General features: G+C 56.9%; 1 protein-coding gene across 1 annotated transcript in view; it reads right to left on the reverse strand.

The window, feature by feature from the left end:
• TTYH2 (tweety family member 2) overlaps nucleotides 3,118-22,940 on the reverse strand; it is a 35,570-nt gene continuing 15,747 nt past the window's right edge. The window contains exons 4-14 of the mRNA XM_018063884.1: nucleotides 20,824-21,044; nucleotides 16,597-16,692; nucleotides 15,982-16,054; nucleotides 12,231-12,300; nucleotides 11,694-11,749; nucleotides 11,177-11,269; nucleotides 10,902-10,994; nucleotides 9,247-9,389; nucleotides 8,411-8,593; nucleotides 7,877-7,955; nucleotides 3,118-4,896 (exon numbers count right to left, since the gene is read on the reverse strand). Of these exons, the coding sequence (XP_017919373.1) occupies nucleotides 4,816-4,896; nucleotides 7,877-7,955; nucleotides 8,411-8,593; nucleotides 9,247-9,389; nucleotides 10,902-10,994; nucleotides 11,177-11,269; nucleotides 11,694-11,749; nucleotides 12,231-12,300; nucleotides 15,982-16,054; nucleotides 16,597-16,692; nucleotides 20,824-21,044 (1,188 nt within the window). The 3' untranslated portion in view covers nucleotides 3,118-4,815. The remainder of the gene's footprint in view (nucleotides 4,897-7,876; nucleotides 7,956-8,410; nucleotides 8,594-9,246; nucleotides 9,390-10,901; nucleotides 10,995-11,176; nucleotides 11,270-11,693; nucleotides 11,750-12,230; nucleotides 12,301-15,981; nucleotides 16,055-16,596; nucleotides 16,693-20,823; nucleotides 21,045-22,940) is intronic.

Genomic DNA, 22,940 nt, shown 5'->3' on the forward strand with positions numbered 1-22,940 from the left:
CTGCAGAAGGGAAGGAGAGGGGGTCCCTGCTGGGGGCCAGTGAGAGACGAGTTTACAGAAGTCAGCTGGAGCTAGTTTGTGGGGATCTGAGAGGCACTGTAGGCTCCTGGCCAGCTTCTGGGGATTCTGTGAAAGGACAGGAGGAAAGCAAACATCCCTCCCTCAGGTGCCCCAACTTCTCCGTAAATGTGTTTCACTACTGCGTGGCCCCTTGAGATGGCGCTTTGCCCAACGGCACCAACAAAAGGCAAGCCCATGGTGACTGCTGCCATCAGCTGGCCCCTGGACTCCTGAAACCAGTTTCTCTGAGCCAAGGAGCCCCTCTGAGTGATGGGAGCTGGGCGCAGGAGTGTCTGAAAGCCCCGCTGAACCGGCTTTGTGTGGTCAGAGGCAACTCAGACACAAAGTGTCCAGAAGTGGGTCGGCTCCACCCTGGGGCACTGGCTGGTTGGGGCTGTGATCACAGATTCACTCCTCACCTCTCCCCCAGCTCTGGAACTCTGAGGCTCCCTGCACACCCAGAGGTGAGGGGGAGTGGGCGGAGAGAAATAGAAGTCGAGAGGAAAACTGCAGCCTCCCTTCCCATATCATTGCGATGACTTATTACAGGCTTCTCGCCCACTCTCACTTGGAAAGCCTGCTTGCTGCCAACCGCCAGTGGGCAGCTCCGCTCACTGGAAAGACGGGCAGCACCCATGGGCGGGCCCGTCTCCGTCACCCCGGGAAGCCAGCAAGAGCATATAATTAGAAGGAAGCGCAAGGGTCCCGTTTTAAAAAACTGCAGCGTCTTCCAGGTCTCCACTCAATCACAGCAGATCTGGCAGCTTTGTATTTTTGTTAAATGACCCAGTGACTTTAATCACCATCCAGATTCTTATTTATTTGGGTGTGTCGCGTCCTTTTTGTGGCAGGTGGGATCTTCAGTTGCAGCGTGTGGGATCTAGTTCCCTGACCAGGGATCGAACACGGGCCCCCTGCATCGGGGGCTGGGAGTCTTAGCCACTGGGCCACCAGTGAAGTCCCGGCAACTGAAGTTCTCTGCTGAGAGCAGCCCTGGCCCTGGCCATCCCCAAGGCCAGTCCACAGTCAACTGCAGTGTGGTCCCACCAACCTCTTTATCCAGTGTTTCATCGTGATAAAGTACACATAAAATCTACCACTTTAACTATTTTTTACTGCTCTGTTCAGTGGTGCTAAGAACCTTCATCCTGTTATACAACCATCACCGCCATCTATCGCAGAGCTCTTTTCATTTTGCAAATCAAAACTCTATTCCCGTTAAACAGTAAGGCCCTACTCCCCTCTCCCCAAATTCCTGGCAAGCACAGAAATTTCTGTGTCTTTGATTTTGACTTTCTGTGTCTATGATTTTGACTACTTTAAGTACCTTGTAGAAGTGGAATCATGGGGCTTCCCAGGCGGTGCTAGTGGTAAAGAACCCATCTGCCAACGCAGGAGACAAAGAGATGCTGGTTCGATCCCTGGGTTGGGAAGATCCTCTGGAGGAGGGCATGGCAACCTACTCCGGTAGTCTTGCCTGGAGGATCCCGTGGACAGAGGAGCCTGGCGGGCTATGGCCCATGAGGTCGCAGACAAAGGTGAGACTGAAGCGACTTAGCAGCGGCAGAAGTGGGATCACGGTTTTCCCTTTTTTGTGACTTATTTCACTTGGCAGAATGTTCTCTGGGTTCATTCATGCTGCAGCAGGTGTCAGGCTTTCCTTCCTTTTTAAAGACTGTGTAACATCCCATTGTGGACACGGCACATTCATCTATTAGTGGACGCTAAGGTTGCTTCCACTTTTTCCTATTGTAACTAACCGTGCTATAAACATGGGGGCACAGGTATTGAGACCATTCTTTCAATTCTTTTGGGAAGTGGAATTGCTGAATCATATGGCAATTCTATTTATTTAATAGAATTTATTAATTTTTAATTTAAGAACCTCCATACTGTTATCCGGTGGTCAGGTATCATGGATGTGAGAGTTGGACTGTGAAGAAAGCTGAGCACCGAAGAATTGATACTTTTGAACTGTGGTGTTGGAGAAGACTCTTGAGAGTCCCTTGGACTGCAAGGAGATCCAACCAGTCCATCCTAAAGGAGATCAGCCCTGGGTGTTCTTTGGAAGGACTGATGCTGAAGCTGAAACTTCAATACTTTGGCCACCTCATGCGAAGAGTTGACTCATTGGAAAAGACTCTGATGCTGGGAGGGATTGGGGGCAGGAGGAGAAGGGGACAACAGAGGATGAGATGGCTGGATGGCATCACCAACTCGATGGACATGAGTTTGGGTGAACTCCAGGAGTTGGTGATGGACAGGGAGGCCTGGCGTGCTGCGATTCATGGGGTTGCAAAGAGTTGGACACAACTGAGCGACTGAACTGAACTGAATGCTCTTATCTGAAGCAGCCGTACTATCCCTTATTTCCACAAGGGTACACAACTCCGTCAGCTGCTCCAGAGGAATCAGCATAAACAACAGCCTCAGGCGGGGTGCCCTCCCAGGCTGGCTCGGGTGTTTGCCGGACGAGACGCTGCAAGGAAGGACTGAAGGGCTCCGTGTGTCGCGGGAGCCCGGGCGCAGGCAGGCAGCCCGTGCAGGGAGAGTTTCGGAAGAGGATGCAGCAAGGACCTGCCACCAAGCTGGGAGGGGGGGCCCGCCCTGTGACCCCGCCGCAAGCCCGTGTCACTGCCCAGGGGGGCCCGCCTGGGCTGAGTTACGCACTCCTGGCTCCGACACGTGCACCGACTGCACCAAGTCCTTTCTCTCTACATCTCCGGCTTCTTTATTTACAAAATGACTTGGGACAGTTCCTGGCACTTTGGCGGTTACTCAATAAATGCCACTTGTTATCAGCAACCCTAAAAGCAGTCACCTCCAAGGGGAGCTTTGGAGACTCAGGCAGAAAGGAGACCTGACTTTGATTCCGAAGAGCAGCGAGGTGAGGCCCTGTCTCTCTTTATTTAGTTTTGTTTTGTTTTCTTTCAACAGCCCTGTCTTTAAATCCTCAACACCGAAACCCGCTCTGATCCCCTCCCCGAGTATAACCCAGCCAGCAGGTGCCATCAGTTACCTTCATCATTCCCGAAGCCCAGGAAGTTGGACACAGCGTGCATTTTAGTACCAGTGGTTTATTTCTTCCCCAGGTGAGGGCGCACCGGTATTAAGCAGAGGTGTGCCCACCTGGCTCCTCCAGGAACCACCCAAGGGATTCTAGTTTAGTTTACATGCATGAAAAACAACTCTAGTGGCCAACGAGGGACGTTAAGAAGCACCACCTTGACATGCACCACCATGCGACATGGCCTCGCGAAGGTGGGGTCACGGTACACGTATGTACAGGGGAATGAGGGAGACAGAGAGTCCCGGCGGCCCGGTAGCCCTGCCGTTAGGGAGGCTTGGCTGGGCCTAAAAACCACTCTGCTGTTCAGCCTTTTGACTACAAGCGGTGCCCCGGTCCACAGCCACGCTACCCCATGCCCCTGCTTCGGTGTGGGAGGATGTGGGCCTCCCGGGCCTTGTGCTGTTTGTCAGCAGGAGGTTGGAAGCACCAAAGACGCTAACGTTGGATCCTCAGCGGAGAGGGTGGTGGGTCATCACTTCCTCCTGGTCCCCAGGCTCCTCCCTCACCCAGCAGGCACCGGTTGGGGATGGGGACAGGATGGAGGGAGAGGTAGGGAAGATGCCCGTCTGTGCATCAGGACACCATTTTGCTAAAACCTTTAGGACCTACTTGGAGACAGATTTAGAGAGAGCTGATGTGGCCACGCAGCCAGTCTCTGGGACCAGACTGCTCATGTTCAGACTTCCCTCCCAGAGACTTTATTCTCTCAAGATGGGTCCGTCCAGGTGGGATGAACACATATCCCCACCAACCAGCATCTAGGGACAGGGTGTCTCACTGACCTCTGTTTTGTTCGACAAATCAGGTGGGAGGGATCAGCCCCACATCTGCTGTAAAAACTGGCTTGTGGGATAAGTTTCAATTCTTTGGATAATCAAGAATCTTACACTGGCAAGAAAGAGAGTCGCTTTTTCAAAGTGTCTGTGAATACCTGAGACCGCCCTTACCGCCATGAGCAAACTCACAGCGGAGATTCTGGAATGGAGGTGAGGTGACAGAAGGTTGCGGAGAAGACAGGTCCACCACCGCCGCCTGGAAGCCCACCAGGCTGCGAGGCCCTGGAGCTCCTGGCCTCACAGGCAGAACCTGCCAAGGCCTTCCCTCCATGGCCCGGGAAGAGTCCACTGGGGCCCAGGAGGCTGAGTTGGACAGTGTCTGGTCTCATCAGGGATGTCACCTTAAAAAGGATCTCCTGATCCGCCCACCTGCCTTTACCTGTGGGTAAATGGTACCCATCTGAGCAGCCAGGAGAGAGGCGACCCCGAGAACGGTCACCTGGGCTCCCAGCTGTGTCTGCAGGAGGCAGAGTCCCAGCAAAGGGTCCCTCAAGCCTGACCCAGGCCCTCGTCACTGCCCTTCCCCACCTGGTGAGGCGGGGAGTCAGGGGCAAACTGAGGCAGGCTCCTAACTTAGGGACGGCCAAGCACCTGGGGGCGTTTCCGGTGTGGAGAGGGAGTCAGTGGAGGGAGAGGGCTGGTCCAGCTCACAGGGCTTGTCTGCCCAGGAATGTCAGCCAACCCCGGGCTGACTCTCCCTGAATCTCCAGTCACTCCCTGGCACCAGCCAGAGCCTTCCGATCCTGTCGTCTCTGTATATGCCTTTGGTTTCTGTTAAAGAAACACACTCGCATTTGCCTTAGTTAAAAACCAAAACGGAGCATGGAGGCAGGAACTCTGGAAAGCATGTTAGCCTGGAAACTCATTCCTGTAGTGCCGCAGGTGTTCATCTGCCACGGACAGGTAGGTGGCCCGCATGCTGGGCGAGTACTGTGGGAGAGAGGGAAGGAGGCAGTCAGGACAGAGTCACACGTCGCCCGTCACACTGGACACCATGCCAGCAGAAGCACCAGGTCTTCTGCGGGTGCTGGGCCGGCCACGGCAGCTGGGCACTGAATTTCAACATCAAGGCCTTGTGGGGGTTATTGGAGGACAGTAGAGTGGCCTGGGCAGGCTTCATGTCTGCTGATGCTTCCGACCCTGGGGCCATCAGGACATCTGCTTCCCAAACTCAAGATGCACACCCGACCAGCCTCCCTAATGCAGCCGTGCGCTAAGGAGCCCACTGACTCCGAAAGCCAGGTTCAAATCCCAGCCATGCACCTCACTCATCCTGTGACCTTGGAGGAGGTTCTCCAATTGCTCCAGCCTCAGTCTCCCCATCTGCACAATGGACCTAAGAGGACTCATCTCTTACATAAAAAGGATGGATTGATATAAAGCCGGAAGATCCCTAACCCAGGGCTTCTCAAACCTGGCTGTGCGTTAGAGACACTGCAGGGGTGGGGTTGGGAAGGGTTCTAAAAACATCCAGATGCCCAGGCTGTACCCACCAGTATTTTTTTAATGAGATAAAATACACATAAAATAAAGCCTTTTGGGACTTCCCTGGGGGTCCGGTGATTAAGAATCCACCAGCCAATGGAGGGAACAGGGGTTTGATCTCTCATGCCACGGAGCAACTAAGCCTGTGCGCCCTAGGGATGGTGCTCCACAGTAAGAGAAGCCACCGCAATGAGAGGCCCACACACCGCAATGAAGAATAGCCCCCCTCCCCCGCCGCTGCAACTAGAGGAGAGTCTGCACCCAGCAGCGCAGGCCCAGCGTGGCTGTAAGTGAATGAATAAATAAGTTAAGCTTTTTAAAAGTGCCGCCTCTAATATTTTTATAATAAGTTCTTTCCAGTGCAGCCAAGTCAGAGAAACAAAGTTTGAGTGTTCGTAGCAGATGTTAGCTAGCTAGTTAAGGATGTGGCTTCTTATGTTATCGCATCTCCCATCAAACGTACGACCTGAGAGTCTGCATGTCTAACAAGTTCCAGGTGCTGCTGGTCTGCGGACTCTGAGGAGCAATGATCCACAGGACCCTGACTGTCCTCTGGCCCCAGGGGTTCAGGTCTGAACCACTCACACCAGAGCCAGACAAAGGCTTCCAGCTGGGCGGGCGGTGGGGGCCCGAGACTCCTTAACTCCTTAACATTGATTGAGTCTCAGTTCTGCTCTCCCAGGGACACCTAGTCCCGCTCTTTTTGACCCTATGGACTGCAGCACGCCGGGATCCCTAGACTTGACCATCTCCTGAACTTTGCTCAAATTCGTCTCCATTGAGTTGGTGATGCTGTCTAATCATCTCATCCTCTGTCTCCTCTTCTTTTGCCTTCAGTCTTTCCTGGGGGAAGGTTTATTCTGCCCTTGAGCCTGGCAAATAAGGTCAGTTTTCTGATTATCTCTGCTGAAGACAGGGAGAGTGGCCTGGATCTTTCAAAACAGAAAGCAATCCGAAATTCATTTACAGTTGGCATTGTAGGGCCTTGAGTAATTCCTGTGTCACAGCATCAGATTTCTCCTAATTATGTTGTACTGAGATTAATATGAAAATCAATCTGAATTCCTGGGGCCACAGCAGCTGGCAGGAAGAAGCAGGAGCCGAGAGGCTTCTTCTGGTTTACAGAGAAGCCAGCTTGGGATTTAAAGGTGCCAACTCTGGAAGTAGACCTGGACAGCGGGTCGAGCACGGTCTCTAAAGGACAGCGGGGAGGCGCTCTGGGCAAAACAGCAGCAAGGTGGCGCCGGGCAAGGAGAGCCGGAGGGTCGGCTTGAGCAGGACACTGCGGACACTTGGGGCCGATCGTCCTGTGTGCAGGGGGCTGGCCTGTGCCCAGCAGCGCCCCTGGCCTCCACCCGCTAGAGGCTGGGAGCAGCCAACACCCCCCGCCAGGTGTGATAACCAAAGATGCCTTTAAGTGTAAAGTGAAAGTGTCAGTCGCTCAGTCATGTCTGAATCTTTGGGACCCCATAGACTGTAACCCGCCACGCTTCTGTTCATGGAATTCTCCAGGCAAGAATACTGGAGTGGGTAGCCATTTCCTTCTCCAGGGGAATCTTCCCGACCCAGGGATTGAACAGGGATTGAACCTGTGTCTCTGATGTCCCCTGCCTTGGCAGGTGGGATCTCTGCCACCTAAGCCATGGGGGGAAGCCCAAAGATGCCTTGAGACATGGCCAAGCGTCCTCTAGGGGAGCAAACTCGAGCGCCCCTGGGGGAGACCCAGTGCTCCACGGTAAGGCGGAAAGGTCGCCTCCTCAGGCCTCAAAGAACAGCCCCTCCCTCTAGGGCCCATCGCACCGTACGGCACTTATTACAGCAGCTTTCTGAGTCTCCCCTCTGCGGATTATCCACTTCCTGAAGAGGGCTGGGTCCCCGGCTCTCTTTCCCGGGTCCAGCGCTGTGCTTTTCACTAAGAGCACTCGCTGGACACCCTGAGCTGGTTCTCAAAGCCAAGTCTACGTCATGGGTCTCGTGTTCTTGGGGTGCCAGGGCTCCAGGTTCGCCATCTGAATGGCTTCTTCCAAACTACCAGGATGGGGCGGGTGAAACGCCTCGCCCAGCCCAGTGAAGGCGACGGCTCCTTCCCGGACAGACACCTGGCTCAAGAACGACCCCCTTCTTTCTTATAAGTGCCAGGCTGATTTTTGTTTGCTTTCTTTTTTTTTCTTGGCTGCACCACGCGGCATCAGGATCTTAGTGCCCCCACCAGGGATCGAACCTGCACCCTCTGCAGTAGGAGGTCGGAGTCTTAACCCCTGGACTTTGAGGGACGTCCCAGCAGTCTGCTTTAATGCTTATCCAATAACAAGACCGTTTCGTTATTTTCTACCTCTGTGGAAGGGATTCACTGGGTCCCCAGGTTTTCTCTTTAACCGTGCCCCCCTCCCCAGCAGGGTTTGTTTGCCTGGGGAGCCCAGCTTACCGTGGGTGGAGGGGAGCCTCTTCCGATGAGTGGCACGTTCTCGTAGCGTGGGTTCCCGCCGAACAGTGCGGCTTGGTTCCTACGGGGCCGAGAGGGGTGAGGGGCGCTCAGGGCGGGGACACAGGTGTGTGCCCGGACTTCTGCAGGAGGGTCCCGGGGGTGTGCATAAGGGGGATGGAATCAGACAACAGACAGAGGGGAGAGAGAAGCAGCAGGGAGCGGGTGATGGGGCCAGGGAAGACGTGGCTTCTCAGGCCTTCGACCTGCCCTGCAGGCGTGAGGCAAAGGACCTGACACCTTCAGCGGCTCTTCCTCGAGCAGATGCTCTTGGGGTCGGGGGGTGGGGGGGGCCCTGCACTCAAGCATCCCAGCTGCAGCCAGGGGCCCAGCTGGCTTCGGATGCCTTCCTCCCCCGCCCTGGCCCCCTGGCCCCAAACATGCCCCTGCCTGCAGATCCGGCTCCCCCAAGGCCAGGAAAAGTGCCGCCGCCCCAGCCCGGCATGTTGAAGGGAGGCCCCGGGAGCCCCGCCGTACATGTACTCTGAGACGGGGGCGTTGGAGATGGTCTGGGCTGGGTGCAGGCTGCCCTGGCTGCCCAGGCCGCTGCTGTAGCTGCAGAAGCTGTGAAGCTGCCCCCGAGGCGGGTTGTGGGTGGCGATGCGCCGGGCCTGGGGGTTGAAGGGGTCGTCGTCGTCGATGTCGTCATAGTCCCTGTCCCTAGGATGACAGGCAGGATACAGCCGTGAGGGGCGGGGGAGGGGCGCCAGGCAGTGGGGTCCCGGCCTGCTTCCCAGTCTCTCCTCCCAGGACTCCCCATCTGGCTGCAGGTGTCTCCTTGAGGTTCTCTGAAAGTATGGTCTTCAGCCCCGCCTTATACATATTACTCTGCTCCGTTCCCCTCTGCACAGCCACCTCCTCCAGGCAGCCCACCCTGCTGACCACCTGCACACTGATCCCCCCTACCCTGCCTCTTTTTCTGATTACTCTCGAGACACTGGATTGCTATCTTGTCTGTCTCCTCCACGAGACTGTAGGTGCCCTGGTATCAGTGCTACAATCTGTTCCTTCCAGTATTCTGGGGCACCCCTCCCAGCAGCAGCATCACCCCGCAAAGTCCTGCAGAGGAAGAGGGGACAAGCTAAGGAGGCCAGGCTGTGGCACGATGCCCTCATCTTCCCTGGCCCTGCTCTGGCCCCCTCAAACCTCCTTCTGGGATCCTGCCTGGACTTTCAGGGATGCTGCAGCAGAAATCCAGCCAGCCTGTTGGGGCTGAATGCCCAGTCCCCCTGCTGCCCTTCTCCAGCCCAGGTTATCAGTTCTCAGCTCAGCTGGAGAGCAGAGTCTCCCGCCCCCTTCCCCAGGGAGCCCACCTGGTGGCACAGTGCTTCCAAGCCCCCGGCCCCAGGCAGATCATGATGGAAAAGGCCAGGGCAGCCAGGAGGGAGAAGAGGCCGAGGTACAGCAGGCCCTCGAGGCCGTCGTAGCAGATGCCGGTGAGGGCGTCCAGGTAGTCCTGGAGGAGGAAGAGGGACACGCAGCTGCAGGGGGCGAGCGGCACTGCCGGGGTACAAGCTGGTCTCTGGAAGCCCCTCTCTCCCAGCCTGGACCCGGGATCGCCTCCCCTCCCCGATCCCAGGCACAGTGTACACCCATGAAGGGTCCACGTTCGGGACCCCGACATGACAGGGCACTTCTTGGTTCTCTCTCCATGCATTTGCTGAAAATGACTGTGCGCTGGGCTTGGAACAGGACAGATGACGAGCTTGCGGGTGGGGGAGCCAGAGGGCAGAGGACATTTAATCTGAGGCCAGGACAGCAGGGAAGCGGACGGAGCCTGCAGCCTCTCGGGCAAAGGGGCCAGGCTCGGCGTGTTCAGGCAGGAGGGAGAGGTCAGCTGAGGACATGCGAGACGGCGCCAGGTCATGCTGGACCTCGCAGGGCAGGCAAGGAGGAGCTTGAATGTAACGCAAGGTGATGGGAAGGCATGGGTGGGTTTGGGGACGGAAGGCTGTGATCCAATTCGGTTTTCAAAAGGCTGCTCTGGCTGCCGTGGATAAAAGGTAAGCGGGTGGGAGAAAGTGGGGACCAGTTAGGAGGCCACAGCTGTCACCCAGGGGAGCAGGGTGGTGCTTGGACCAAGGCGGGGGCTGCAGGGAGGACAGAAGTGGATGGAGCAGGGCAGATCCGAGGGTACAGCTGTGAGCACTCGCTGAGGGATGGGGTGTGGAGGTGGGGGAGGAAGGAAGGGTGCTGGGGCCACCCCTGTTCTCAGCTCTCAAGTCAGGCTGCCGGGGTTGGAAACCCAAGACCTTGACTCGACAGCTCTGGAATCTTCGGTAAGCTACTTTATAGATAAGAAGATATATATACATCTGTCCATCTATCTATCCATCCATCCATCTATATTCACACACAAATTGCTATCTATAATATTTCTCATAAATATCAGGTATTTCACAGTTTAACAGTGAGGACTAAATGATACATCAGATATACAGTGCACAGAACAAGGTGGAAGACAGGAACTCAGTAAATTGCAGCCGTGATCATTATCATGACTGTTCGCTTGAAATCCACATGGGATGTGGGCTTGTCAACATACACTGGCTTCCTGCTTTGGAGGAGAGGAGGGGCTCACATGCACCCAGCGTGCTCCCTGCATGGATGTCTGATACTGCAGGTTCCTAGAGATGACCCTGGCAATGAGAATGGGGTGTCCACTTGCAACTCAGGAACTGGATGGGTTGACCAGATGGCTGGGGGTCTGTGCACTAGGGAACAGCCTTCCTCATGTAGCTCAGGGTGCCCCGAAACAGATCCAACTCTCCATACCCTCACCCTGTACCTTTCTCTGCTTCTCCCAATCTCAGCTACTGGAGAGAATCTAGAAGCCAGGCACTGTTCCACCCCATTCCCTGAGTCAGGCAATCACTCTCCCAGCCTCTGCTGGCTTCTCCCTGGGACGATGTGGCCTGCTGGAGTGCCCCTCACCGCCCTCCAGCTGCTCCCCAGGGCCACCCCGCACCTTGTGCAGCCCCCGGCAGTCCAACAAGGCGGTCAGCTGGTGGAGGCCGGACTCGGATGAGTTCAGCAGGAGCTGGATTCCAAGCAGATCTTTCTGAAGCAGGGAGAGGCGGACGAGAGTGAGCGCGGGGCGGCGGGGAGGGTTGGGGATAAACCCGCAGACGGCAGCTTCGGCAGAGAGGCCTTTAAAGCCACAGCAAGGGGCTAGACTGCACAGGGAAGGGACACACTTTCTCTCCCCGGCCCGGGCCCCAAGGGCAGGGCCGGCTGCCTCACCTCTGCGGTGGGGAAGCGGGGCACGGCGAACTGCAGCAGTCCTGCCACCTGGATCTGCATGGAGGTCAGCGAGCGCTGGAAGACGGTCAGGGCCTGTGCCGGGAGAGACCGCAGCCCCGCGTGAGGTTTACTCCCCTGCTGCCTCTTCCCCTGTGGCCCCCCGATCGTCTGCAGCTGCAGTCACGTCCCTGATCGGGGACGGCCCTTCCTGCTGGCAGGTCTTCCCCTCAGCCCTCAGCCTTCCCGTCCACCTGCTTCCTGCTACTCGAAGTGTCCTGCTGGGACAGCCTGGTCGGGGAGCTTGTGAGAAATGTACAATCTGGGGCCCGCCCCAGACTTAAGCACAACCTCCGCATGGAAACCAGCACCCAGGGTAATGGAGCTGACCCAGAGCCCCCTACAGAGGACCCCAGAGAAGCAAAGAACAGCCAGGCACCTCCACCTTACAGGTCAGTGCTGCGGCTGACCACATGGAGGCACTGGGGGCAGGGTGAGGGCTGGATCGGGGGTGCCGTACCTGCTGGAAGGGGCTGCTTGCGCTCTGACTGCAGTACAGGTAGTATCGGGTCACCTCTGCAAGGCAAAGACACTGGAGTCAGGCAGGAGCTCACACATGACCTGCGCTCATCCATCCTCCATGGCCAGGCCCGCCCCCGAGCTCCCGAAGGAGGCAGCTTCTAAGACCTGGCCCACTGGTTCGGCTGGTCCTGAAGGACCATGATAGGGCGGCTTTGGGTGACTACAGGGCTGAAAGGGAAACTAGGGCACGTCTGGGGCCTCCCTGGCTCAGACGGCAAAGAATCGCCTGCAATATGGGAGACCCCTCGGTAGGGAAGATGCCCCGGAGAAGGGAATGGCTACCCATTCCAGTATTCCTGCCTGGAGAATCCCATGGACAGAGGAGTCTGGAGGGCTACTGGCCAAGGGGTCCCAAAGAGTCGGACACGACTGAGAGACTAACGCTTTTACTTTTTCTCAGGGGCACAGTCTGGCTGACCGCGGGCCCGGACCGAGCATCCCAGGCGGTTCTGACAACAGCAGCTGAGATCCTTACCGGGGCGGACCTGGCCCTCTGTGATGTTCAGGATGAAGGTGTCTGGGGCCGCGCAGAAGTCGCTGGTGCCCTGAGACAGGGAGAAATGGGAGGGGTGGAGGAAAGTCACACACCCCTAGGAGTTCAGGCACGGGGACCCCGCGGCTCAGACTCGGCTGGGCAAGAACCGTCAACGGCCAGCTTCCCTGGGTCCTGGCTTTGCCCCTGCCTGGCTCTCTTAACTTTAGAGACAAGGGCTTAGCCTGGGTCTCAGCGTCTTCATCAATCACACAGGAGAGAGATGCTCTTTACCTAATGAATCAATCCACGCAGCGTACTCAGAAAAGTGACGGGCAGACAGACAGCATGCACTCTGTGCCGTTACCTTTGATTTTTGAATGCCTCTCCTGGGAGGGACCCGGGTGAGGCAAGGGGGTGTGATGGGATACATTTTGGAGAGTTCTATGCACCATAGCCTTGTTTACCCATCTCTGTTTTATTTTTTGTCTTGCTGTTACCAAGCCCACTCCTGCTCTGGGTGGTGTCTATCTAAGAAGCCCGCCCCAGAATCTCTTCCTAAAGAGTTACGGAGGTGTTAAGTCCATCTCTGAGCTTTTGGGTCCAGGTCTTGTCGTGATAAGATGGGAGGTCAGGACGAGCACAGGGCTGAGAGGGAACAAGGGCTCCAGACTGCCGTGGCCACACCGGGGAACCCAGACCCTGCTGCCCGGCCCGCCCTGGCTAGGGGACCACCAAGAGCCCACGGGGCCGAGTGACGGAAGGTCCGGGACCTGGAAGAGGCGGCTGCAAGGACGCCACCCTCTGAGCCAGGCACTCCACAAGTCTCGCCTGGGGGTCGCAGCGGGCACTGGGTAGAGGGGGGCTCCCCACTTCTCAGGTCACCCCGTGACCCTCCCAGAAAGGGAATAAATGTGCAGGAAACCAATGGACCAGTGGGAAGGGTTGAAGGCAAAAGGAGAAGAGGGCAGCAGAGGGTGGGATGGTCGGATAGCATCACTGACTCAATGGACATGAACTTGGGCAAACTCTGGGAGACGGTGAGGGACAGGGAGGCCTGGCGTGCTGCAGTCCACAGGGTGGCAAAGAGTCGGACACGACTGAGTGACTGAACAACAGCAACAAGCCGACGGACACTGACCACACGCCTCCCAGGGGTCCACCAACCATCTCGCCCTCATCAACAAGCCTTCGCGGAGGGTGCTGCTCCTCTGCCCATCCTACAGGAGGAAATGCCTGGGGAACCTTGGGAACGCTCCTGGGGCCCCTGCCGGGAGGGGGAGTGCTCGGTGGCCAGAGCACCTGGGTGACCCTCCAGCCTCTCCCAGAGGCCACTTCTCCCCGCTCCTTCTCCTTGGGTGCTGTCTCTCCTCTCTGCCCCTCACCCCTGCCTCACACTCCGGACTGTACAGCGGGGTGGTCGAGCAGACAGGGCTCGACCCTGGCTCCCATCTGACTCCTCATCACGTTCTTTATAAAAAATATTCATTTGACTGTGCGGGGTCTCGGTTGCGGATCGCGGGATCTTTAGCTGGGGCTTGGGAACGCTTAGTTGCGGCGTGTGGGTTCTAGTTTCCTGACCAGGGACCGAACCCAGGTCCCCTGCACCAGGAGCTCAGCGTCTCAGCTACTGGATCACCAGGGAAACCCCCTGGCACGTTCTTGGGGGGCAGTGCTCCTTCCTGGAGACCCTTTCTGGGGGGACAGGGGAGGGAGGGGATGAGGCCAGTGTTGGCACTCTGCCCCACAGCTCTCAAAAACAAAAACAAGAGCAGCCCCAGAAAAACAGGCTGGGCGGGCAGGGGCAGTGGCCACACAAAAGCTCCCCACAACAGCCTCGGAGGGCCTGGCTCCTTCTGCCCCACTTCCTATTAACATGCAGCAGGAGCTGCAGCCCCATCAAAGGCCCATTCACTGCCTCACCCTCGGCCTCTCTCACACAAGGGCCTGATTAATCGAATTAGGGAGATGGCCTTTCTCTGCAGCTCCCTGGCCGCCTGGGGGGCCCTTGGCTGGAGCTGGAGTCGCCTCTGGTCGCCGTGAACACAGAAGCCTGGTGAGAGGGAGGAGACCCTGCTGGGAAGGAGCTGGCTCCCGAAGGGGCGCCCGCGGTGGCCGGCTGGAGGCACCCGGGGGAGGGCCCGCCGTGTGCGTGCTTCCCTGTGCCCACTCTTGTCCCCAGAGAAGCGGCTCTCTGCCAGGCAGCTGTGCGTGTGGCCTCGGCCAGCAGCCACCCTCCCTGGACTCTGTTCAGCCCGCCTAACTCCAGATGACGTCAGGATGCATTTGATCATGACCTGGGCCCTCCCGGTGGCTTAGATGGTAAAGAATCCGCCTGCAATGCGGGAGACCTGGATTCAGTCCCTGGGTTGGGAAGAGCCCCTGGAGAAAGGAATGGCAACCCACTCCAGTATTCTGGCCTGGAGAATCCCATGGACAGAACAGCCTGGCGGGCTACAGTCCACGGGGTTGCAAAGAGTCAGACACGACTGAGCGACTTTCACTTGGGCCCTCCTACTCTGCTCTTCCCTGTACCTGGAGGGGCCCCAGCCCTGGGGACGTAGGCTCCTCCTGCCCAGGGCTCCCTCCGCAGTCCAAAGTGGACACTGTGTGATGTGGGGATGAGGGACGAGGCAGGAGAGGCCCACCTCCTGCCCTTTCTGGACAAGCTCTGCCCAGAGCTACTCAGACAAGCAGCACCAGGGTCCATGCATTCTGGGGGCATCGTGGAGGCCTACCGGCCAAGGCCAGGGTCACTAGCCAGCCCCCGTTACTGGACAAGGCATGCGTTTGGGTAGAGGGGTTCCTGTGTGAGCCCCCTCCCTTTTCTTCCTCCCAGATCGAAAGGGCAGAATGGGTGCAGGTCACAGGTTTGCTCTGTGGCCCTTAGGTTAGCTAAGGGGTTCTCTGAAATCCCTGTAAATCTGCCCCTCTGTCACACACACACACACAGACACACAGCCTGTACCACTGCTGTGTCGATCCACATGGGGCTGTGATGATCTGCCTGTGAGCTGAAACTTCAGAGGAAACATCCCGTTCTTCTGGTTCCTGCATCTCCAGGCACCCGTGCCCCCGAGAACCACGTAGCCAAATGTTGAATGACTGAACGCCGTGCACACAGCTCCTCTGGAGTGTTTGGTCCACCGGAGACCAAGCGGACCTGCCTAGCTAGCGGCCCGCCCACACTCCTGACACCTTGTGTGTGCGCCTGTTTTCGTTTTTTAACATTTCAAGGTACCACAGCTGGAAACACACACCACTGTGAATCGGACAGTCTGTGTGAGTCCAAGCGCAACCTTCTGCGCCAGGAGGCCACCTTCTGCTTTCTGGACGCTGGGGAGGAGGGCCTGGGAGCGCGCGCCGAAGCCCAAGCTTCCAGAATGGGGTTCAAGCCCTGCCCAGCCCCACCAGTTGGGCTCAGCTCTTCACACCCAGAGGAGGCACCTGGTTCCCCGTGCCCGGCCGTATAGGCCGTGGCAGGTGGGTCAAGAATCAGGCAGGCCTCTTATCTTGGATCTGCCCCCAAATGCCTCGTGACCCCGGGGCAAGCCTCTTCCTTTCCCAGGGCCTGTGTCCCCATCAAAAGGGATGAGCCAAGCCCCTTTAGTTCCCAGCCTCTCGGATTCTTGGTTAGGGACTGAGACCAGAAGCTGGCCCTGCCCTGGGGACGCTGGGTGGCACACAACGACACACCACCAGACCGAAGACCACCTGGGCGGACCACCCAGCACCCCCACGGCCCTCAGCTCACCACAGCCGCGGCAGCGTCAGCAGCCAGGGACATCCAGCTGAGGAGCAGGGCCAGCACCCCGCAACAGAGCGTCCTAGAGGAGAAGTAGCCGCCAGTGGGGTCCCAACAGAGGCCGGCAGGTGGGGGCCCTGTGGTGGCTGCCCGCCCCCCAGCCCCCCAGCCTTTGGGGCCCTTCCTCTGGGCTACGACCTTGTCCCCCTGGTCCTCCAGACTCCCTCGGTGGCCCCGAGGGCAGCCCCAGCCTTGACACCGTCCCGCTGACTGCTGGCACAGGGATATGGACCCTGCACACAGGTCCCCAGGGGAAGAGATAGCAGCCAAGGGCGCGAGCTGAGTGGCTCTAACGGCTCAGCTGCGGGACAGTCAGGCCCAGGAGGCAGGGGCTGGGAGGGGGGAAAGCCTGCCCCTGGCTTGGTGTCCAGACGGCAGGACGGTGGCTGCTGCCCCCACCCCGCCCCGGGCCGGGTGCTGAGAAGGGGGAAGGGAGGCGGTGTCAGGCTGCCCCTGCTGCCCACATGCCCCTGGTCCCCCAGGCCCTCATCCCTCTGGACGGCGGCACCGTCACTCCCCACGCTTGGCCAGCTCTTCCCCCAGACTCAGAGGCAGGCTACTCACGAGGCCAGGAGGCACCTGGAGCGCTTGGCCAGACCCAGGCAGGCAAGGAGGAAGAGGACCAGGTCCAAGACGAACAGCAGGAGGTAGGAGAGCCACCTGAACAGAGCGGGAGGGGCGGTCAGGGAAGAGCTGCTAACCCGGGACCCTTGGCCCGCTGGACTGTTCGAAGGACAAACTGCCCACAGCCAGCAGCTAAGCTGATGAGCCTGGGGGCCAGTCCTGCCCCAGACAGCAAGAAGTCAGTGTGCATGGTGGATAGCCCTTGGGGTTCCGGGGGCTGCATCCCAGCCTGTGCTTAGACAAAGGAGTTACCCTCCCTCCCCCAGCTGAGTGTCTGAACCAGCACTGTCTCCTAGAACTTTCTGCAGTGATGGACATGGGACCACCTACGCACTGACTACTCTCTGTCGCTACCTATGTGTGGCCGATACAACCGAGGAAACGAATTTCTCCTTTCATTTACTTTTTCTTTTTTTCAGAACTGAAGTATAGTTGCTATACAATATTATGTAAGTTACAGGTGTACTATATATATATATATTTTTGGAAGTTGCTCAGTTGCGTCTGACTCTTTGCGATCCCATGGACTATTCAGTCCATGGAATTCTCCAGGCCAGAATACTGGAGTGGGTAGCTTGTTCCCTTCTCCAGGGGATCTTTCCAACCCAGGGACTGAACCCAGGTCTCCCACATTACAGACGGATTCTTTACCAGCTAAGCCACAAGGGAAGCCCCAAAATACTGGAGTGGGTAGCCTATCCCCTCACCAGGGGAATCTTCCCGATCCAGCGATTAGGAACTTCTTCCCAACTCCAGGGTACAATATATGACTCACAATTTTTAAAGGTTATACTCCATCTGTAGTTACTATAAAATACTGGCTATACTCCTCATGTTGTACAATATATATCTTTTATCTTATTTTTTAATTTAATTTTTACTTTTTATGGGAGTGTAGCTGATTTACAATGATGTGATAGTTTCTGGTGTACAGTAAAGTAATTCATTTATACACAGACATGTACCTACCCTTTCGTTTACTTTTTTTTGGCTGTGGGCCATGCGAGATCTTCCTCAACCAGGGATTGAACCTGCAACCCCTGCAGCGAAAGTGCAGAGTCCGAGCCACTAGACCGCCAGGGAAGCCCCTCACAGCCTTTGTTCCAACAGCCGCTCGTGACCAGCGGCCACGCCACGGACAGAGCAGGTCTAAACCATCTCTTGGCAGCCTTCTGGGAGGCAAGTATTTGGACCCCGGTTCCCGATGCTTCTAGAAGGCACACACAGTGTCAGACCAGGCGAGTTCTGACGGATCCATGCCACGGATCCAAGAAACTCCGAAGAGGCCTGCATCTTTAACGATGGCGCCGCAACAAAGAGCCGCTCCCGTTCTTCACAGCGAGAGAAAGTCCAAGCCCAGCAAGGAAGACCCAGTGCAGCCAAAAACTAAATAGATAAAAAGAACCTCGGGCCCATTGAGCGCTGGAATCCCATTCTACAGACTGGAAAACCAAGGCCAGGGGGAAAAGAGGCTGGCCCAGGAATTCCAGACTCTCCGAGCCTTCTTGCAAGAGACAGGGCCAGCCACTTGGAGCCCCTCAAAATCCTGGCTTTCCCATTTCACACCTAAAGGCTTCTTGTTACCCTTCTCTCCCCTACTCGGCACATTGGCAGGAAATCGAGGTAGGACCGAGTCGAAGCTCCTCGATCATGAAGCTCTAAGATTATGTTTCAGCCTGCTCGGCATCCCCGCCTCCTCGCGTTATAAAAGTTTCCTGGAAACAGCTCTGTGAGGCGGATGCGCTTCCCCAGAGGAGCTGGCTGCTGACATGGGGATGAGTTTCTAACCAAGAACTCGGCTCTCCCAGGAGCCACGCGGGCCCCCGCGGCCACGGCTCCTCCCACATCCGGCGTGGATGCGCCGGCTCCCTTACACTCTTTGGAAGCCTCTGGAGAGCAGTCTTGGGGCTTTTAATCGCCTCTAACACGTAGCCGGGCCTTGTATAAAAGTACTAAGAAGACTTTGCTCAGCTGGGCTCCAGCACCATCCAGAAAGCAAAGGTGGGGAGGTTGGTCCCAAGGAGACCCGGGACCTGGGGCTGGTGAGCTCATGAAGAATAAAACGAGGCTTTTGTGCCAGGGCGGCTCATTCGAGAGGAGGGAACAAACGGCAGATGAGGGGAAGGGGCAGAACGTCGGCAGCGCTCCGGAGCCACAGGTGCCCACCGAGAAGCAGCCCTGAGCGAGGGGAGGAATCTGGGCACGGGGTTCCAGGAGACCCTCTCCATCACCCTCACTGAGATAGATGCCGTGCGGCGGTCACCACCTTACCCCCAGTTTTTATAAAATCATCTGAAAAAGTAAGCCCTTTTGATGCTTATGTTCTGATTTATTTCCGCAAGATAATTCTCAAAATGCCCAAGTTAAGCCCTTCAGTATACAAGGCTTCCCAGGTGCCTCAGTGATAAAGAACCCACCCGCAGGAGATGAAAGAGCCTGAGTGAGTCCCTTCTGGACTTTTTTGGTCTCAATTGTACTTTCTGGCAGGAGAGTTTGGTCCAGACTCATCGGGTACAGTCCCTACCCAAACCTGGAATCAGACGTTTTCCCAAGGGAGCCTGGTTCCTTTCAGGGCTGCCCCGGTGGTGCAGTGGTAAAGAGTCTGCCTGCCAAGCAGGAGACCCAGGTTCGATCTCTGGGTCGGGAAGAGTCCCTGGAGAAGGAAATGGCACCCCACTCCAGGATTCTTGCCCGTGAAAGTCCACGGAGAGAGGAGCCCGGCGGGCTGCCGGCCATGGGGTGGCAAAGAGTCGGACATGGCCGAGCACACAGGTAGTGCGGTGCTCGCACGTCCCGGGCTAGGTCCATCCAGGGAGAGCGGCAGGGCCGAAACAGACACCACCTCCCATGATAAAAGGTTTCGGAGGCTCGGACAGCGACTGTCCCTCATGTCATGGGACTAATCCGATGCCACTGTTTTGGGTCACAGGTCACAGCTAGTCCTTAGAGTCAGTAGTTTCCTTCTGGTTACTTGGGACACGAGCAAAAAAATACAAGGAAAGAAAAATCTGGGCGACGTCTGGGAGGGCGGGGGCTGGATGGGCAGGCGGGGGAGGGACGCAGAGCACTGTCCAGAGCTGGGGCCTCCTGAGCTTCCTCTGGTCAGGGCCTGTCCATCTCTTACCCCAGGGAACGGAGAGCCCAGGTTGGGGAGGTCCAGAGGCCACCAGGGGCATGTTCTCTGGGTCAGTATTAGCTCAGCCTGCAGTGGGGCTTTCTCAGAAAGCGGAAATGAATTCAGAGTAAATTGTGCAACGTTGTGGTGGAGACTGTGCCCTTTGCCGGTGGCTTGAAGCAGAGGCAAGAAACTGGGGAGGGTGAGGGGCATCCAAAGGACAGATGCTTGCTCCCAGGATTCCTGCATCCCCCGCGCCCCCTCTGAGCCAGGCGCTCTGCCCTGAGTGCACAAGGAGGTGTACGCCGTGAGCGTGCGTCACCCTTCCGCTGGGAGCCCCCCAAATCTGGACTGCCGCCTCCTTTCTTGGTTGTTCCCTGAGTGACCTTCACCAGACCCTCCGTGTGGATGGAGGGCAGCCGATCCCCGGTCAGCTGGCCTGTGTCCACCGCCTTCACCTGGGATGGGGTTTGGGTGATGGGGAGGCAGGGGAGATGTAAACGAAACCCCAAAGGTCTGAGGACGCAGGAGTGAGTCTGCATACCTGATATGGCAAAGGTGGGGTGGTGCCCTGCAGCCCCTATCACTCCGCTTTTGGGCATCTCTGAGGCTGGGGGGCATCTCTGAGCTTGCGAAGCAGTTGCCATCGGGCAAGGCTCTGTGCTGCCAAAGGGGCTGCCATCTCCCTGACCCCTCACTCCCCTGGGGCTGGGTCTGCAGGTACAAGAAGCCCTGGCCCCTCAATCCGAGGAGAGGAACCTGTAAACCAACTGCACTTCACTCAACCCTGAGGATGCTGGTCCCGGAAGAGCTCCCTGCTGTGCGCTGGGTGGGTGGCCAGGTGCAGGCTGAGATCTTGGCTCGTCACTGCCCCTCTGGGGGGCTCAGTGCCTGAGTGTAAGTTGGCTGCACTCCCTGCCTCCACAAGTTCTCGTGTCCTCTGATTTCAGACAATGGCTTAGTGAGATGTTCCGGGGGCACTTCCCTGCTGGAACCCAAGATGCTGACTCTGCTGAAGGGAGCTGGGCTGGCCCCTCCCCCGGGCCCCTCACCTGTAGTACTCCACAAAGCTGGTCTGGTTGGCCAGTTCGGTCAGTTCCTCAGTGACCTCCGTCCACACGGGCACCCCTGCCATCTGGACAATGATGCTGCCCGCCGTCTGCTGTAAGAACTTCAGCGTCTGGAGGTAATCGCCCCGGGCGGCAAAGATCTCACCCAGGCGGGCGAGGTGCTGCTCCAGGTCCACCTTCATCTTCTGGGTGGTTCCCGACACCTGTGGAGGGGTGGGGCTTGAGAGTCTGACCTTGGCGGGGAGGAAGCCAGAGGGGGTACACCGTCTGATTCAAACTGGAGGGGAAGAACCTGGCCTTGAATGAGACCTCCACAGGCACCACCAGTCCTGAAGTCATGAGGCTGTGGTCCAGGTGGAGAATGGATGGCAGAGCGTCCCCCTACCCACCCAGCCCGAGGGTCCCTCCATCAGGGGCACAGGCCCGATCTAGTTCTAACCAGGACCCGGCCTCCGAGACCCAGCGCCTTCCTAGGAAGACAGACCCAGATGCGGAAACAAACAAGAGAAGCCATTTTTCTTCCTTGAAGATTCTCTTCCAAGTTTAAACATTTTGGACGATGAATTCTTGTTGAGGGTGAGGAATAGAACGTTTAAACCAAAGAATCCCTCCGTTGCTACCTGACCTTTGGTTCCCACAATAGGCTTTCTCAGCGTCTCACAAGAGAAAGGCTTTGTTGTAGAGTGAGCGACAGCTCACAGCGTCCTGGACCCGAGTTCAGAACAATGGGACTTTGAAATGATACAGGCAGATCCGATGCTGCCGGGACACGCACGTGACGGGAGGAGGAAACCGGTGCCTTCTCTGTGCTCACCACCCTCCTGGCTCCCCACGTCTGCCCTGTGTGGAATGGAGCAGACCTTGAAGGAAGCATCTCTCTGCTCAGAAGTAGAGAGGAAGATAGACGGTGGTGACTGTCCTGGGCTTGCAAACAAGGACCACAAGGACTGGAAAGATGCTTCTCAACAGCCCAGATGTAGGGTTCTGAGACAGAGCCCAAGAATTCCAAGCACCTTCCCCCCAATCCTGCTCTGAGTCTGGGTGTCGGCAAGAGGGGAGGAAGGGCCTGGTTGCTCTGAAACTGTCACATTTCACCAACAAGCACAACTGGCTGGAAACGGGGAGTGTGTGCTAATTGTCCAGGCAGCCTTCAACTCCCCAGGTCTGCAAGGAAGAAAAAAATGACCCAGAGCGGGAATTCCCTGGAGGTCCAGTGGTCAGGGCCCTGCACTTTCACTGCCGAGGGCATGGGTTCAATCCCTGGTTGGGGCACTAAGATCCTGCAAGCTTTGCGGTGCGGCCAAAAATACAAAAAACAAGCAAAACAAAAGGACCCGGAAGAAATGTTTAGAAACTTCCCAGGGTGAGAGCTCCAAGGCGAGACGATTAGACCCCACTCCTGGCAGCAAACGCTACTTCTGCGAGTTAGAGGGGCTTGACAGCAACTCCAGGGCCTTTCACATCTGTGGTGTGCTGGGAGTTCCTGGTTCCACAAAAGAGAATGGCCGCCTTTGTTGCATTTTGTTTTTTTCCAGTGTCAGCAGCTTATTCCCTTTTCTGGCTTGCTCCTGGTCCTTACAAGCTGGTTAACGGCTACAAGATGCCAAAGTGCAGAGACACTGGGCACACGCGTTAGTAAATCCAGCAGCTGACCCTCACCGGATCCGCACTCCTTTCCAGTTCCGTGAGGTCACGGACAAGTGCTCTGCAGCCACAGATCCAAAAGCAGCCTTCATAAACGTTAACGCTGGGAGCAAAGCCCGCTCTGCGTGACGTTTCCATATTCCTCTGTGAAGCCTAACTCACTTTAGACCACAGGGCTGTTAAAAATGCTCTGTAAACTTTTCCTGTAAGATCACTTCTTTCCCCATCCGTAGCTCTAAAATGTTTCACTTCCCTACTTCTTAAATTCCTCCTTGGAAAAAAAAAAAAACAACAAGGCACACACACATACAAGCCAGCAAACATCTGCCAAGCCTTCTTTTCCTCCTGATGTCTTCCCATAGGAAACCAAACAAAACAGAAAAAAATTAAAATTACAGCGCTGACCCACTTACAGCTGCCCCTTCCCCATTCTGCCCCCAGTCCTTAGAGATTCA

The sequence above is a fragment of the Capra hircus genome, chromosome 19, assembly GCF_001704415.2.
Source record: "Capra hircus breed San Clemente chromosome 19, ASM170441v1, whole genome shotgun sequence".
Classification (NCBI taxonomy): Eukaryota; Metazoa; Chordata; class Mammalia; order Artiodactyla; family Bovidae; genus Capra; species Capra hircus.